The sequence below is a fragment of the Mesitornis unicolor genome, unplaced genomic scaffold, assembly GCF_000695765.1.
Source record: "Mesitornis unicolor isolate BGI_N332 unplaced genomic scaffold, ASM69576v1 scaffold32487, whole genome shotgun sequence".
Classification (NCBI taxonomy): Eukaryota; Metazoa; Chordata; class Aves; order Mesitornithiformes; family Mesitornithidae; genus Mesitornis; species Mesitornis unicolor.
Window position 1 is genome coordinate 11,796 of NW_010197646.1, and position 14,036 is coordinate 25,831.

A 14,036-nucleotide genomic window follows, 5' to 3' on the forward strand; every position below is an offset into this window, starting at 1 on the left:
AGCAAACACTAAATGCTTTTCCTTTTCAAAGGCTGCATCTCCAGTGATGGCCCTGAGCTGCATCACTCTGGTTGGATTTTGGCAGTGCAAAGCTGCAGAGCACCAGGAGTTAAACAGTGGAGAACATGGGATGATTGCATCTGTTCCCATATATCACCTTCTGCCTCCCGTGATCTCTCAGGATCTTTGATAGCCCTTCCTTGAGTGTCTTCCAAGCTGAAGGTTTCTAGACTGCTTATGTTATTCTTCCCTTAGGCTTTTGCTCCAAAACTAGTCCCTAACTTGGATCATCCTGGCTGCCTGTCCCTGAATCTCTTCCGGTTTTGTTGTATCTTTCTGCAGATGGAGGGGAGGTGCAGAACAAGTCTGGACATGCGCACAGGTTTTCAGGACAGCTGAGCAACTTGCTTGGTATGAGTAGCTGCAGTTTACATCTGGGAACACTGCATGGCATTGCTGCAGCAAACTGGAGCAGTGGAGAAGGGGAATGGTTGTTGGGGGTTCCCTGATGTTTTCAAACACACACAAGTTGACCTCATTTCAATTTTGACCTGGGTGCATGTTAGCAAAGTTCATAGTGAAGAATTAGGGGAAAACTAGAGGTTGATTTCAGGAGAAATTCTAAAAACTCTAGAGACTTTCCAAAATACTTTTGAAAGATATTTCTGTATGGCCATCGGTGGTTTGCATCAAGATACTCATGCAATCATACACTGATTTTTAATGAAGCATTCAGTTCTGGAGACTGTTAGAACAACCACATAGATTTAAATGAGATCTAGTGTGGTTTTAGGTGGTTTATTAAAGTTAGCACAAACTAATAATCACAAATGCGTTCTTAGTTGGCTTGGATTAAAGTGTCTAATTCTGTAGTGTAGCCAGCTCCTTGTGCTGCTTAAATTACAGGATCCTTGTGGGAGGAAGGCAAGTGGTTCTTACGCACTGGCAGTGACTGCTGCCCTGCTGCTTCTCAGACTCTTGAACTGAGTGGCCACAGAGCCGATTGGGAGCCACTGGTTTGATGAAAGCAGTCGTCCTTTTACTGGAAAGAGATCATCGTGCTGTGCTGTCCCTGCCTTGCCTGCATTTTGCTACCTTCTTGGCACAGACACTGCACGGGGCTGTCTCAGACACGTGCTGCTGTGGGACCAGGCAAGCAGCAGGAGTTGGACTGTTGCAGCAGACTTTGTTTTAAAAAGTTGTTTAATGCTGACTTGAATCATGCTGGGGCCTTCTATGTCCTTAATCAGCTCAGAATCTGAGGCCTAGATGAGATGTGCAAAGCTTTCTGTGTGGCTTGTACTTGTTCCCTTCTGCTTAGCTTGTCAAGAATGGGGTATTTGGCTCCTGAGACTCTGGCTTTTTAGAGCTCTCGTTTTGATATGTAACCTTGTTGCATCGTGTTTTAATACAAGGTAGGATAAACATTCTCTTCTGTTTTCTGTATTTGGCTTATGCTGGACTTCAGGGTCAGTGGTGCCACTCAGAGAGAGGAAAAGATGTGTCACTGGCAGAGAGGCTACCAAATCAAAAACCTTGCCTTGAGAGCCACCACCACTGCAGTGTCCTCAGCAGCGAGTCCCCAGCCCAGCCTGATGCTGCCCCCAGACACCAGACACACTTCAGCAGTAGCCTCTTGTTTTGCCACTTTGCTGGGGCAAGAAGTTGTGGCTTTTGGCAGGTTCAGTCGAGTTCCCTTGACTGCATCTCTGTGTTCAAACATAATGAGCTGAAGGGTGGTCTCAGATATTTTGTCACTGAGGAAGGGAAAATGTTTATGCCTATCACCAAGACAGAGCTGTATTGTGTGGGATTTTAATGCGAGAGGTCTTGCCATTACTTGGTAATGCCTGAAGCCATGGCAGGCACTACATTGGGGTTGTTTTTATAAATCATTGATGATCGAGGAATAAGGGTTTATAGAAATATGTAACCAGCATGCTCCAGTGTGCATGAATTCTACTCAATATCCTGGCAGCAGCACAATAATCTTGGTACAGAGAGCTCTCTCTAGGGTTAAGAGAAACATTGGGCTTCCCTTACTTTGGGAAGAGGATAAATGCCAGTCAGGCTTCTCACTGACTTGCTGTGATTTGTTTCTCTGGAATTTGCCAAGGTGTATGTATCGCTGCCACATCTGAAAGAACAGCCTGTAAAACTGAGAACCCGGTAACTGAGATCCGCAGGCCCAGGGTCACAGTGTGGACGTGCACCTAACTTTCAGACCCTAGACTTGGGCTTTGAAGGAAATGTTTCAGGAGCAGTGAGTCAGATGGGTGGAGAGAGGAGAAAATGTTATTCTCTCTGGTGGCCAAGAGCTGCTTCCAAGAGTGAGAGCTGGAGCCATTCCACAGAAGGAGCAGCAAACTGCACAGTGGGGGTATGGGACTTCCCTATCATTTTAGGATTTCTAGCTGTTCAGAGAGAGAATTGGCCTCTGCGTCATTGTTAGATCCCAGCTTTTAGCTCCAAATGCTACTTGCTACATGGAGTGACTCTGTTAGGCATGGGAGGGAGATATTCAGCATCTCTGGACTGGCACTGCTGCTGATGGCGTGTCAGTGGCCATGTTTGTGTCGGGCAGATGCTGAAGCCAGATAGCCAGTGAACTGCTGCAGGCTGCAGAGAGGGAGGACAGCAGGCTGAGACACCCTGGCAGGCAGGAGATGATCCAGAAGGTAGTTAAAGTAAAACCTCTGATGTGCAGGTGCACTCAGCAGGACCAAAAGTCAGCCCAGGGGTGCAGGAACAGGTAGGGGCAGAAAAGGCTGTGGCTTATCATGGCATCCCTGCACTCTGCCTGCTGTCCCCACCTCTTCCCAAAGCTCCTGTGGTGTGTTCTCACATTCAGGGGCTGCTGGCTCGGAGCAGAGCACGGTGTCTGTGTTGCACATAGCTAGAAAGAGCGTGAACTTTCTTGTGGAAATGCAGAAAGAGCACCAAGAGACAAAAATGCCAGGTACCCCCTGCCACGGCTGCGCAGATGCACTCGGAGCACCCGCAGTTTCTCTGCGTGCTCGTCTCTTCATGTGAACTCCCAGGGACTCCGTTCAAGTGTAACCACAGTTTCCACTTGCATTTGTGATGGATGAAGGCATGTAGTGTAATTAGTGATTGCTCAGAATCCCACAGTTGTTCCTGACAAGTGAAGCAGCGTCCCAATGCGAAGGATGTTTCTTTGTGCATGGATGAAAAACAGAATTAGGACAGAAAGCATGATCTTAAAAATCTAAAATGACCTTTGAGCTCTAAATCACTGTAGTACAGGGAAGCAGCTTTTGGCTGCCAGATTAGCACCAATCCCCTTCCTCAGAGAAAGAAGTGCCTGGGAACAGATTGCTGACAGCTGCTGGCAGTAAGGCTGTTGACTTCAGTGAGCTGGACTGAGGGCAGCGGGGGCTCTGAGCAGGTTCAGGACAAGAGGTGCACCTCACAAAGCCAGAAATCAGGTCCTCAGTTGATAGGCTCAGCTGGGAGCCTAGGAGGGTAATTCAGTGTGGGATTTGTACAGAATGAGAGGGGTTCTATTTTTGGAAATCACAGGTCCTTTGGGATCTGTTAGTGCCTACAAAAAAAGCCTTTGCCGGGCTTGTGCATGGCTCCAGATGTTTGAGGCCGCAGAGGGGATTCTTGCAGAGTGGCATCACTGAGCACGCAGATGCTGGTGGGGATGGGAGCCTAGGAGGGTAATTCAGTGTGGGATTTGTACAGAATGAGAGGGGTTCTATTTTTGGAAATCACAGGTCCTTTGGGATCTGTTAGTGCCTACAAAAAAAGCCTTTGCCGGGCTTGTGCATGGCTCCAGATGTTTGAGGCCGCAGAGGGGATTCTTGCAGAGTGGCATCACTGAGCACGCAGATGCTGGTGGGGAGAAACACACAGACTGCCCTACCAGGCTCTCTCCTTACCCACTCAAGGTCATGAGAAGACCTTCCCTGCTGTCCAGTGGAAAATACCAAGGAACTGCTTATGTCCCCCTTAGGCTGGAGCTCCTTGTCACGGGGGCACGTCTGTGCTTAGAGCTGCATCTTTGCTTCACTGTTGCCAAAATCACAGTCACAACAGCTGTGGGGGGCTGGAGTTTCCTAAGGCTCCTGACAGGGTGACAGGTCACATTTAAGAAGAAAATCTGTTTTCTCATTTTTTGTCTTGACCAACTGAGAGAGTTGGGGCTGTTCCGCCTGGAAAAGAGAAGGCTCTGCGGGGACGTTATTGTGGCCTTCCAGTTCCTGAAGGGGTCCTACAGGAAAGCTGGGGAGGGACTCTTTACAAGGGCAGGTAGCGATAGACTGAGGGGGAATGGTTTTAAACTGGAAGAGGGGAGATTTAGACTGGATATTAGGCAGAAATTCTTTACTGTGAGGGTGGTGAGACACTGGCACAGGTTGCCCAGGGAAGTGGTGGATGGCCCCTGCCTGGAAATGTTCAAGGTCAGGTTGGACGGGGCTGGGAGCAGCCTGGTCTGGTGGGAGGTGTCCCTGCCCATGGCAGGGGGGTTGGACCGGATGAGCTTTAAGGTCCCTTCCAACCCAGACTATTCTATAAGGGTTTTATCTGCTGCAGTGATGTTCCCAGGGCCGTGCATCCTGCAGCCACAGACTCTGCATCCCTGTCCTGCAAGAGCTTCCCTGGCACAAGGGTTCCGATCGCTCTTGTCGCTCTGCAGTTACCCAAAGCCACGGTCACCCGTCCTGCTGTGACACCTTCAAGTAGGTGTTTGAACTGGTTACACGGGCAGCCAGGGCTCCCTCAGCAGCAGCACAGGCAGTGGCTGCTCCCAGTGCCTGCAGCTCCTTCCCTGGTCTCTTTTTGTCCAGTCTAACTCTGCAAACTGCCTCTTTCTGCTGGCAGCATCCACTCATTCCTCCTCTCCTTTGTTAGCTGGAGTTCTTGTAATCAGAGTTTATTATAAATCCACTGGGTCTGGGAGCAGCTTTGGATAGCTGTGCCAAAACTGAACCATATGAGTATTTATTCCTGAAGATTGTGCTGACATAAGAAAAACCTCTTGCCCTCTGGCAAGCCTTGGAGCAGCAGCTAGACTTAATAACATCAAGAAGTGGAGGTGGGGAAGTGCACATCAGCACTGATGAGTAAAGGCCACAGAGCTATGGGACATTCAGATGAGGGAAGGAGTGCCCTGACCACAGGTGAGCAGCTGACTCCAGAGCTTGGCACTTGAAGTGAAGTGGCTTAAGAGAAGGACAAACGCTATGACAGTGCACTGCAGGCAGTTCCCTGCCCCATCAGGCTAAGCTGAGCCACAGGCTCGGAGCTGAAGCGCTTCTGCTGGCGGTGGGGCTGAAAGCTGAGACATTTGTGATGAGCAGCCCTGTACTAACACACAGTTCTTGTTCTGCACAGGGGAAGGGGCTGCAGTCTTACTTCGCTCTTTGGAGCCTCTTCAGGGTTTAGAAGCAATGAGGGAGCTGCGCAGCACTTCGAGGAAAGGACCCACAAAGCCACTGAAGGACTGGCAGCTGTGTAATGGGCCCTCCAAGCTCTGCCAAGCATTTGGGATTGATAAGGCTTTTGACCAAAAGGACTTGACTCAAGATGCAGCCATCTGGATGGTGCCTGGCCACGACCCACCAGAGGAGCAGGACGTGGTAGCCACGACAAGGATTGGTATTGGCAACAGGGGAGAATGGGCACAGAAACCACTCAGGTTTTACTTACGAGGAAACAAATTTGTAAGTGTAGTAGACAAGAAAACAGAGAAAGAGATGGCAGCAACGGGACACATCTCTTGCAGCTGATAAGTCTTGCAGATGTGCTACTGGCCAGGACTTGAGCTGTGCTCAAGTTTTTAACAATAAATGGACTTTATCACTATGATTGAGCCAGGGTGAAATTTTATTTGTGGGGCAGACTGGCATGGGTCTCTCAGGCAGAACTGAGGTGGGGTATGGATGTTGAAGGCCATTTTTTCCCCTTGTGAATGGATCCAGGCTCAGTTAAGGTGGATGAGTGGTGAAGGTTCACAGCTCGGACCTGCTGTGGGGTCCCAGTGCTGCTGGCCCAGAGTAGAGGCCATCACTTGGTTTCTGCAGGAGAACAGTCGAAATACTGAATGGCAGCAGGGCTGACTGAAATTGTGAGAGCTGGGTTTGATCAGCCTGGAGAAGAGGACGCAAAGGAGGGATCTTACTGTTGTCTGCACCTACCAGGAAGGTGCAGAGAAGACAGAGCCAGACTTTTGTAAGACAGGATGAAAGGGAATGGGCACAAGGTGGAAAACAGGAAATTCTCAGTAGCTGTATGGAAAAAAAAATCACCATGAGGGTAGTCAAACACTGGAACTGCCTGGAGAAGCTGCGGCTTTGTCCTTGGAGACATTCAAGCTCCACTAAACAAGCTCCTGAGTGACCCAATTTAACACATTTTCTTTGAGCAGCGGTTTGGACAAAAGAGCTCCAGAGACCCCTTCCAAACTATCTCAGTCTGTAACATCCAGCTTGGAGAACAAGAATGTGTTCTGTTTGTTTTCCCAGCTGCTTTTGAGACCGGTTTAAAATGTATCAGTGTGTGAACCCCAACACAGAGGAAAGCACCAATTCTGAAATTTCTGTGATGGTGCAGCATGCCTTGAGGCACAGGGGGTGAAAAAACTCTCTAGGATTTGGGGCAGAAACTGCAGGCAGTTTGAAGGGTGATGGAGACACACATCCCCACCACACCCTCACCGTAGGATTCACATCTGAGGAAAAAGCTCAGGGTTTTCAAATCCCTTGTCCCCATCAAATCAAATGAAAAGTATCTTGTTTGGTCTCTTCTGAGCAGCCCTTTTTATGCCAGTCTCAGTAGCTCACAGTAGCCACAGTTTCTGGGGGCTGGTTGGGACTGGGGCCCTGCAGCAATGATTTTTTGAGGTTGGGTATTGCTTTTGCTCTTCTGTAGCACCCCTGCCTGCAGCTGCGGGGGAAGACTCACAGAAGGGACCATGAGTAAGTGGCTGCTATCAGGTATCTGATGCACGGTGGACACTGTGGTCCTGCAGCACAACTGTGCCTTGCTGGTGGTACATAAGTTATATAAAGCTCACAGTTTCATCTGGTTTGTGTGGGCAAGTGAAGCTGCTCTGTGAGAGCGTGCAACTCTGGGAAAAACTCCAGCTTGTGTGTGTAGCATAAGGGAAAGTTTTAAGGAGGAGCCTGGCACTCTTTTAACAACACCCACCCCTGGGAGCAGCTACCAGGGAGGTAAAAGTCTCCTCACCCCTTCCCAAGGTATACAGTACAGAGCAGTGAGCAGCTGTGGGGAACTGTGCCCTCACACAGACCAGGTGTGAGCTGGCATAAGTTCTTGCTGTCCCCAGAAGCAGGGCTGTTACCTCTTGTTCCAGCCCCAGCACAGCTGGAGGAGCAGTCCTGAACCAGATCAGGAAACACAGCCACATACAGAGCTGTACCTTGTGTTTCAGCTGGAGAGCGGTCAGCTAGGCCAGGTCCCCAGTCTGGGTCCCTGCAGTCACAGCTGTGCTTGCAGGGAGGGGAGTGGAGGAACAAAACACACCCTGGGGAAGAAGCGTGAGTGCCCCCAGCACCAGGACGGCTGCGTGGAACTGGCATGGCCGTGCACTGTGCAGCTTGGCCAGCCAATCTGAGTTCTGCTCAACAACCACGCTCCTCCCCCCAGTACCAAACTGGAAACCCTGCAAACCCACAGACACGTGAGCTGTTTGGTGACAGCCAGGCTCCAATAGACACTTAGTAATAAGTATACTTAACAAATAATAAGACATAACACAATGAGCAAGTTATTCTCATCCATGAAACCGTTTACTTGTGCTACTTTGTCTTCCTACCTGTGTCCTCACTGCTGACAGATAACGATGATCAAACAGAATTCCTCAGCACCCAGGGACACTTCCCTAAAAGCCAAGAGTGCTCTGCTGTGGGGACATGCTGTTCACAAGCGGTGCTCGTGGCTGAAGGACCCAGCAGTCGTACTGTCGGAGAGCGGAGAAAGCACTTCTGATGCACCAGCGTCCACCCAAAGGTGCAGTTCTGTCAGGAACACTGCAGTGGAAATCTTCTTGGCCCACTCTCACAAACCCTGGGGAGGGAGCAGGGTGAGGGAAAGGCTGTGAACCAGCAGCTCCCATGCTGTGAATTTGGCACGGCAGGAATCCAGGCTGAGCAAGCGCGCACTGTCCTGCCACAGGCCCCAGAGCCCTCGCACAGACCGGCCTCAGCTGTCAGCACAGGGAGCAGATGGAAAATTGAGGCACAGAGGGGGGGAACCTGCTGTGTCACGTGGCAAGAAGGAACTGAATTCACCTCCTTTAGTTTTTAGACCACTATCAGACCATCAGTGTGAAGAGCGTAGCAGTTTCCCTTCCTTTGCCAGTAGAGTCATTTTAAGAGGGACTGGAAAACTGAAATGACAGGGTCCTCGTGGCTGGTCACCACCAGCACGCTGCGGAATTTGTCAAACAGCATCAGCAGCTGGGAGCGACGCATGTTCTCGTTGTACATGATCTCCTCTAAATGGTGCCGGCCTCGGAAATAGTGCAGCAGTCTGCGGGGAAGGAAAGCAAGAGAGGCACGTGGGCCAGAAGTAAATGCATGCTAGCACCAACTGATACTGCCACCCTCAAGGTTTCTTCTCCCATGGAACACAAACCAGAAGGTGTTTGGGTTGTCCCTCTCATTTACATGAAAGTGAATTAAATCCTCAGTCATGCCTAGCACAGAAATCCCCAGGAAAAGCAGGACACTCCCCCTCGGAGTTTTGCAAAGGTCCTCCTTGTATCAAAAGGTTTCCTAACCAGGAATGTTTCCTGAGACTGCCAATTTTCAGCATGGTTTTAACGCCAGAAAGCAAGGAACCACGAGTGCCAGCGAGCCTTGAGCAGTTAGGCAGTGGCAGATTTACTTCTGCCCTCTCTTACTTGGATCTACGCTGCCCTTCGTCACAGCTCTGCATCAGAGGCCCAGGTACCTTCCTTGCTTTTCGAATTAAGAGCCTATTTTCCCTCGCAGCAGCCCAAGGGTCTTGGTAAGTACAGGCTGTGCACTCTTGAGGTTTGCTCAGCTTGTGTTAGGTGAAGCAGTCGCACCAGGGAGATGAAAATTTTGGTGACAGGCACCACAGAGAAGCTCTGGGAGTTTTAAAGCCCCCCAAGAGCCCCAAAACCCTGAAGCTGAAACTAGCTTCTTAAATTCCAGGCTCTCTTTAAATAGAGATGGCATAAATACCCCTTTGCTGGGCACCAACATGCTACAGACAACAGAAAACCTCAGCCCTGCACTGTCAAAACACTGCAGCAAGTTCTTGATGGCCGAGGACCTGCTCCCCAAGGACCCTTCAGGGCCATACACCAAGCCAGCCCTCCAGACAAAGCTCGTTTGCCGCTCAGTCTCTTAATTGTCTTAACAACCTCCCAAACACAGGAACCATGCTGCACATCACTCAAACACTCCTACCCGCCGAGGCCCAAACGCATATGCCAGAATCACTTCCCCAGCTCTGCAGACAGATGTGCATCCGCATGCGTTACACATCACGCTCTGCTCTGTGCTTCAGCAGCTTTTGCTCATGTTTCCATTCCCATCTGCAGTTTAGGAGTATGCTGGCCTGCTGCTTCACGCCAACTGACAGTAAAAATGAGTGGAGATGACAAGATCTGTTTTCCAGTTCATTCATGCAGTCCTCGTGCAGGAGCAGGCCTCAGAAGACACCAAATATCCCTCAGAGCAGTCCTGCCTGCTTTCACATGACAGCTGGATGGGGCCTCATGCTCCCTTGAAGGACCGACCCTTGCCTGGCTGTCTTCTGCTCAGGCAAGGCACTCCTGGCACCCCTTACCCTTCATGGGGGACTGAAAAGGAGTCACTGTGCAGCAAGCCTCCCTCCACCACAGTCTCCCTCTACACAGCAGAGTAGGTTTCATCTCTGGTCCACTGCCACTTGTGTTTCTCTGCTCCCCAGTTTGCAATGTCCCTCCTCTCTCCCCTTCTAATTCCCCACACAGCTGTGGGTAGGCTCAGAGCCAGGAACCTCACGGCCTCATCCCCACAGGTAGCCCGGGGCTGTGCAGCTCCCAGCACACTACAGACTCCCTTCTGCTTTCACGTTCATCTGCCAGCTCTCAGGTTGGCACCATGATGTAGAACATAATTGCTATGTCTCTGTACCTGCAGTACAAACAAACAACAGACGGACAAGCTCCCGGCATATTTACCTTTCCACTGTCTGGGCTGTGCTTTCGCCTTCTGCAGTATCTCCCACTGAGTACTTAAATCAGGCTAATTGGTGTGCTCCCCTGGGCTGATGGCAACCAGCGTGCACTGAGAAGTGGCCATGAGCCGGCACAGCATGGGTTTGTGTATGTGTCAAAACCAAACCATTCCTTGCAGTATTAACAGAAATTTTTGTGTATTATATCCTGTATCACTGTTCAGAAAGTGATTTTGAAAAAGATTTTTAAAGCTACGTATTCTCTCCCTTCTCCAAAGCTGCTCACTGTGATTGCCCATGCTCTCATCTCCTGGCACACCTGTGCAAATGATTACGACCTGGCTTTCAATAGCAACACAGCGTAAGCAGGAGTTTTCCAATCAATAAATCCATCCTATAATCAAAAAGAGTCTGGATGTGTAGCCAGTCAAGATGAAATACTTTCCACTCCAATAAAAGCTAGAGAGGATATTAAAGAATATCATAAAAATGCCGGCTGGAAGACACCTCCGAAGTCTAGTCCAGCATCCTGCTCCAGCAGGACTATTGCCAGTGCTGTAGCGTTTTCTAGCCAAGCTCCGAAACCCTCCAAGGATGGAGATCCCCCAGCATGCCTGGGTGATCTGTCCTGGGCTGCACCAGGAGTTTTCCCATAAGTCCAACTAGAATCTACAAAGCTGTAACTTGGGGCTCACAGCTCCAGTGAAGATGGGCACTACCTTCACCTTTTTGAGCGAGGAACATTTACGGGACCCAAACAAGACATAAGGTGGCACTTCTTGGGACAGTAACGCTGCATTTGAGTCCCTCTGAAGCTGCACAAGTCTGTCTGTTGACAAACGTACGCTTCCAGATCCAGATGTGGCGATGGAAGAGTATTGCTTTCCATTGCTCATCACTGTTCTCCTCTCTTCAAGTTGTAAGAGCTGCCCCTCTAACAGCAGCTTAGTGTTCTTAAACACTGAAAAAGCCCAATTATCTCAGACAAGTCATTCAAATAAAATGAGTCTACTTCTGGCCAAGGAGATCTCCCTTCCACCAGCACTGCTTGAAAGTGGAGCAGAACTGTCCACAGATGAGTGCCACCAATGAGTATTCCTCAGTGGAGTAAAGGGCCTTCATCTCCCAATCTAAAAGCAAGAAAAGAAAATCCTGGAAGTCACTCCACACGCATGACTTGGGAGAGAAGCCATCAGTGAAGCCTCAAACTGTCTTTAAAAGCACTGCTTAAAGTGCAGTGAGGAACGCTTTGTGTACATTACTGAAGACCTAGCTCAAAATGAACTTGTGTCCCACTGAAGTTCACTTCTGGAAGAACATGCCAACCCTCCTCCAGCAGCGCCTAAGGAAAGGACTTGGAATTCAATTCCTGTTCAATGTTACAAGGGTTAACGCAGCCAATGCTGGTGCCAAGCTTCAGTATTCCTTATTTCCCCTTAAGGTTTCTGAGTTGCAAATACCAGCTGTGCATAGCAATGGACAGGCACAAGCTCTTTCTGCCATCTGTTTAACGAATAACAGGCGTTCAGAGGCACAGACACAAGAAAATGTATCAGGCCAAACATTACTGCTCTGCTGAAAATAGCCCATCCCTTTGTGTGCACACAAAACTATGCTTGGAAGGGCAGTTGCAGTATATTTAGTGCACTAACTATGCATTTATAGCAGGAGTTTGTTCTGGGAGGCAGCTGATACAGCAGAGCAATTTGCCAGAGCACAGCCCTCATTAGGCTGCTCCTCAAAATGAAGCAAAAAGAAGAGCTGGCGCAGTAACCTGGACTGGGGTAATGAGGGAGATCAGCTCAGTCACTGCAGTGGCTTCTCCACAATTGTTTACACTTTCATTAAGAGCAATAGGCTTACCCAGACACTCATCTCTGATAGCTTACAGCACAAAGGGAGAGAAAATACACCCACGACCTCCAAGTTACGGTGTCTCATGAAGCCACCGGTAACCGAGAGCACCTTGCATAAACATTTCTATTTGTACGCTCCCGCATCCTACCCACAGGAGCCATTTGTTTATCCTATCTCCTCCCCTCCTCACTGCTGACTTAAGAGTAAGCTCCACAGTTGTCATTTCAACCTATAGCGGAATGGAAATTCAGACTTGCAAAGCCATCCTGGGGATCTGCAAAACAACCTGGTGCACGAGCAAACTGAAAAATAAACATCATTAAGACAGCTGCCTCGTTACGGCAGCTGATTTTATGAAGAAATCAAAGTCATTTTTTGTACCTGCAATTCCAAAGCTTTCAAACGGCTTTTTTATCCAGATGAGGGAAGTGATAGGGAAGCAATCATTAATTTCTTTCCTCTCCCCAGAATAACTAAGAATCCACATTACCACTAAACTGGTCCAAAGCATCCCAAGACAGCTGTCTTAAGATACCACTAATTATGATTTTATTTTCACTTTCCTTTCTCAGTGGTTTTGTAACGACTTATCTGGTAATGAGGAAAAAGCATTTCAAGTTCTCAAATGGCCGAAGTGTTGCCTTTCAAGCAGAAAATATCCTCTGAGCAGTTTACAGAAGATGGAGATGAGTAATTCAGAGAGCAGTAACTACCCACAAGCTTGGGAGAGAAAGCTCTATGAAAATACCTTAGCACAGCATAGCTGAAAACTTTGCCACAGACAAGAAAAGTATTTTCTTACAATTACATTTCTTCTAGGATACTTGACTATATCCATCCTAGGGCAAGAACCAGGTTTTCAGGGGATTATCAACCAAATCTGCAAAGTATAGGAAAAGCTGCAATGCTTGCCTTGGGTGGTTTTCTGCTCCACAAGTATGAAAACCAGTGAGAGTCACATTCCAGTGATGCCACTGTGTTTTGAAATGCTTAGGAAGAAGAAGTGTTTTCCCCAGATGGCTGGTTAGGAAGTCATTCTGCTTTTTACCATGTGCAGAACCACATCTTGCATATTTTTGTTGTGTTGAGGTTTTTAACAACCAAACTGGGTGCTACTAATCACACATCTTAATGACTTTAACTTAACTAACCTAAACAAATGAGCAGCTCATCTCTGCAAAACAGACCTTGAAGCCTTTGCAGACTGGTCTGTGAAAGTATTCAGGCTGGCTTTGTGTCTGATGCTCTTTTTCCCTGTCTCATATTTGCATGGAGTTTGCAAACCTTAAAATATAGGATAGGTGGCTTGGAAATATCAGCGGACACAAAATGACAACATCAGCATGACCAAGTCTTTGCTTTGCACGCTCAGGTTTTTTCAGACTATGCAGTTTTATGTCTACCACGTGTGGACACAGGAAAACTGGCAGGCAAACTGAAGCCTGTGTTGTCCAACCATATGCCCTGATGCTCCTTCACACATCCAGGACTCTTTGTTAAAAAGTGTTCTTGTGACACACATAGTAGTTTTTGTCAAGAAACTGATGTGCACAGATGAAATAGGTGTAAGGGGAACAAACCCAAAAGAATTTCTCCTCCAAAATCCCAGACTGACGGGATTTGCTCAGAGTCCACACCAATCCTTCAATAAAACAGCAAGGATAAGAAAAAAAACCAAACGTTCTGCACTTCTCATTTCCTACCTTGCAAACATGCGAAGATCTTCTGGATTTTGGGCAGCAGGGACATTAAGGATAGCTTCCCGCTCATGTTCCAACAAGCTTGCTAGGAGATTCTCCGTCATCCTTTTATTTAGGGGTGAGTCCCCACCAGGTATCAACTCAGCACTGGAATTATCCATGCTAGGGCTTGTCAGAGTCATGTCATCACTACTAGCTATCAGGGGAAGACAGAAAGACACAGAATTTTTAAGTTCCTCAGCATAATGACACAAAGATTATCAATTCAGGCTGTTTCTATGCAGTCTTTCCACA

General features: G+C 48.5%; 2 protein-coding genes across 4 annotated transcripts in view; one reads left to right on the forward strand and one right to left on the reverse strand.

Moving 5' to 3' along the window:
- MPG (N-methylpurine-DNA glycosylase) overlaps window positions 1–5,759 on the forward strand; it is an 11,578-nt gene extending 5,819 nt beyond the window's left edge. The window contains exon 3 of the mRNA XM_010188863.1: window positions 5,365–5,759. Within this exon, the coding sequence (XP_010187165.1) occupies window positions 5,365–5,759 (395 nt within the window). The remainder of the gene's footprint in view (window positions 1–5,364) is intronic.
- A 2,550-nt stretch (window positions 5,760–8,309) lies between these two features.
- Window positions 8,310–14,036, reverse strand: part of NPRL3 (nitrogen permease regulator-like 3 (S. cerevisiae)) — a 42,737-nt gene continuing 37,010 nt past the window's right edge. For all 3 annotated transcript variants that reach the window (XM_010188866.1, XM_010188865.1, XM_010188864.1), the window contains 2 exons: window positions 13,746–13,938; window positions 8,310–8,523 (listed from right to left, as the gene is read on the reverse strand). In XM_010188866.1, coding sequence (XP_010187168.1) covers window positions 8,358–8,523; window positions 13,746–13,938 — 359 coding nt within the window. In that variant the 3' untranslated portion in view covers window positions 8,310–8,357. The remainder of the gene's footprint in view (window positions 8,524–13,745; window positions 13,939–14,036) is intronic.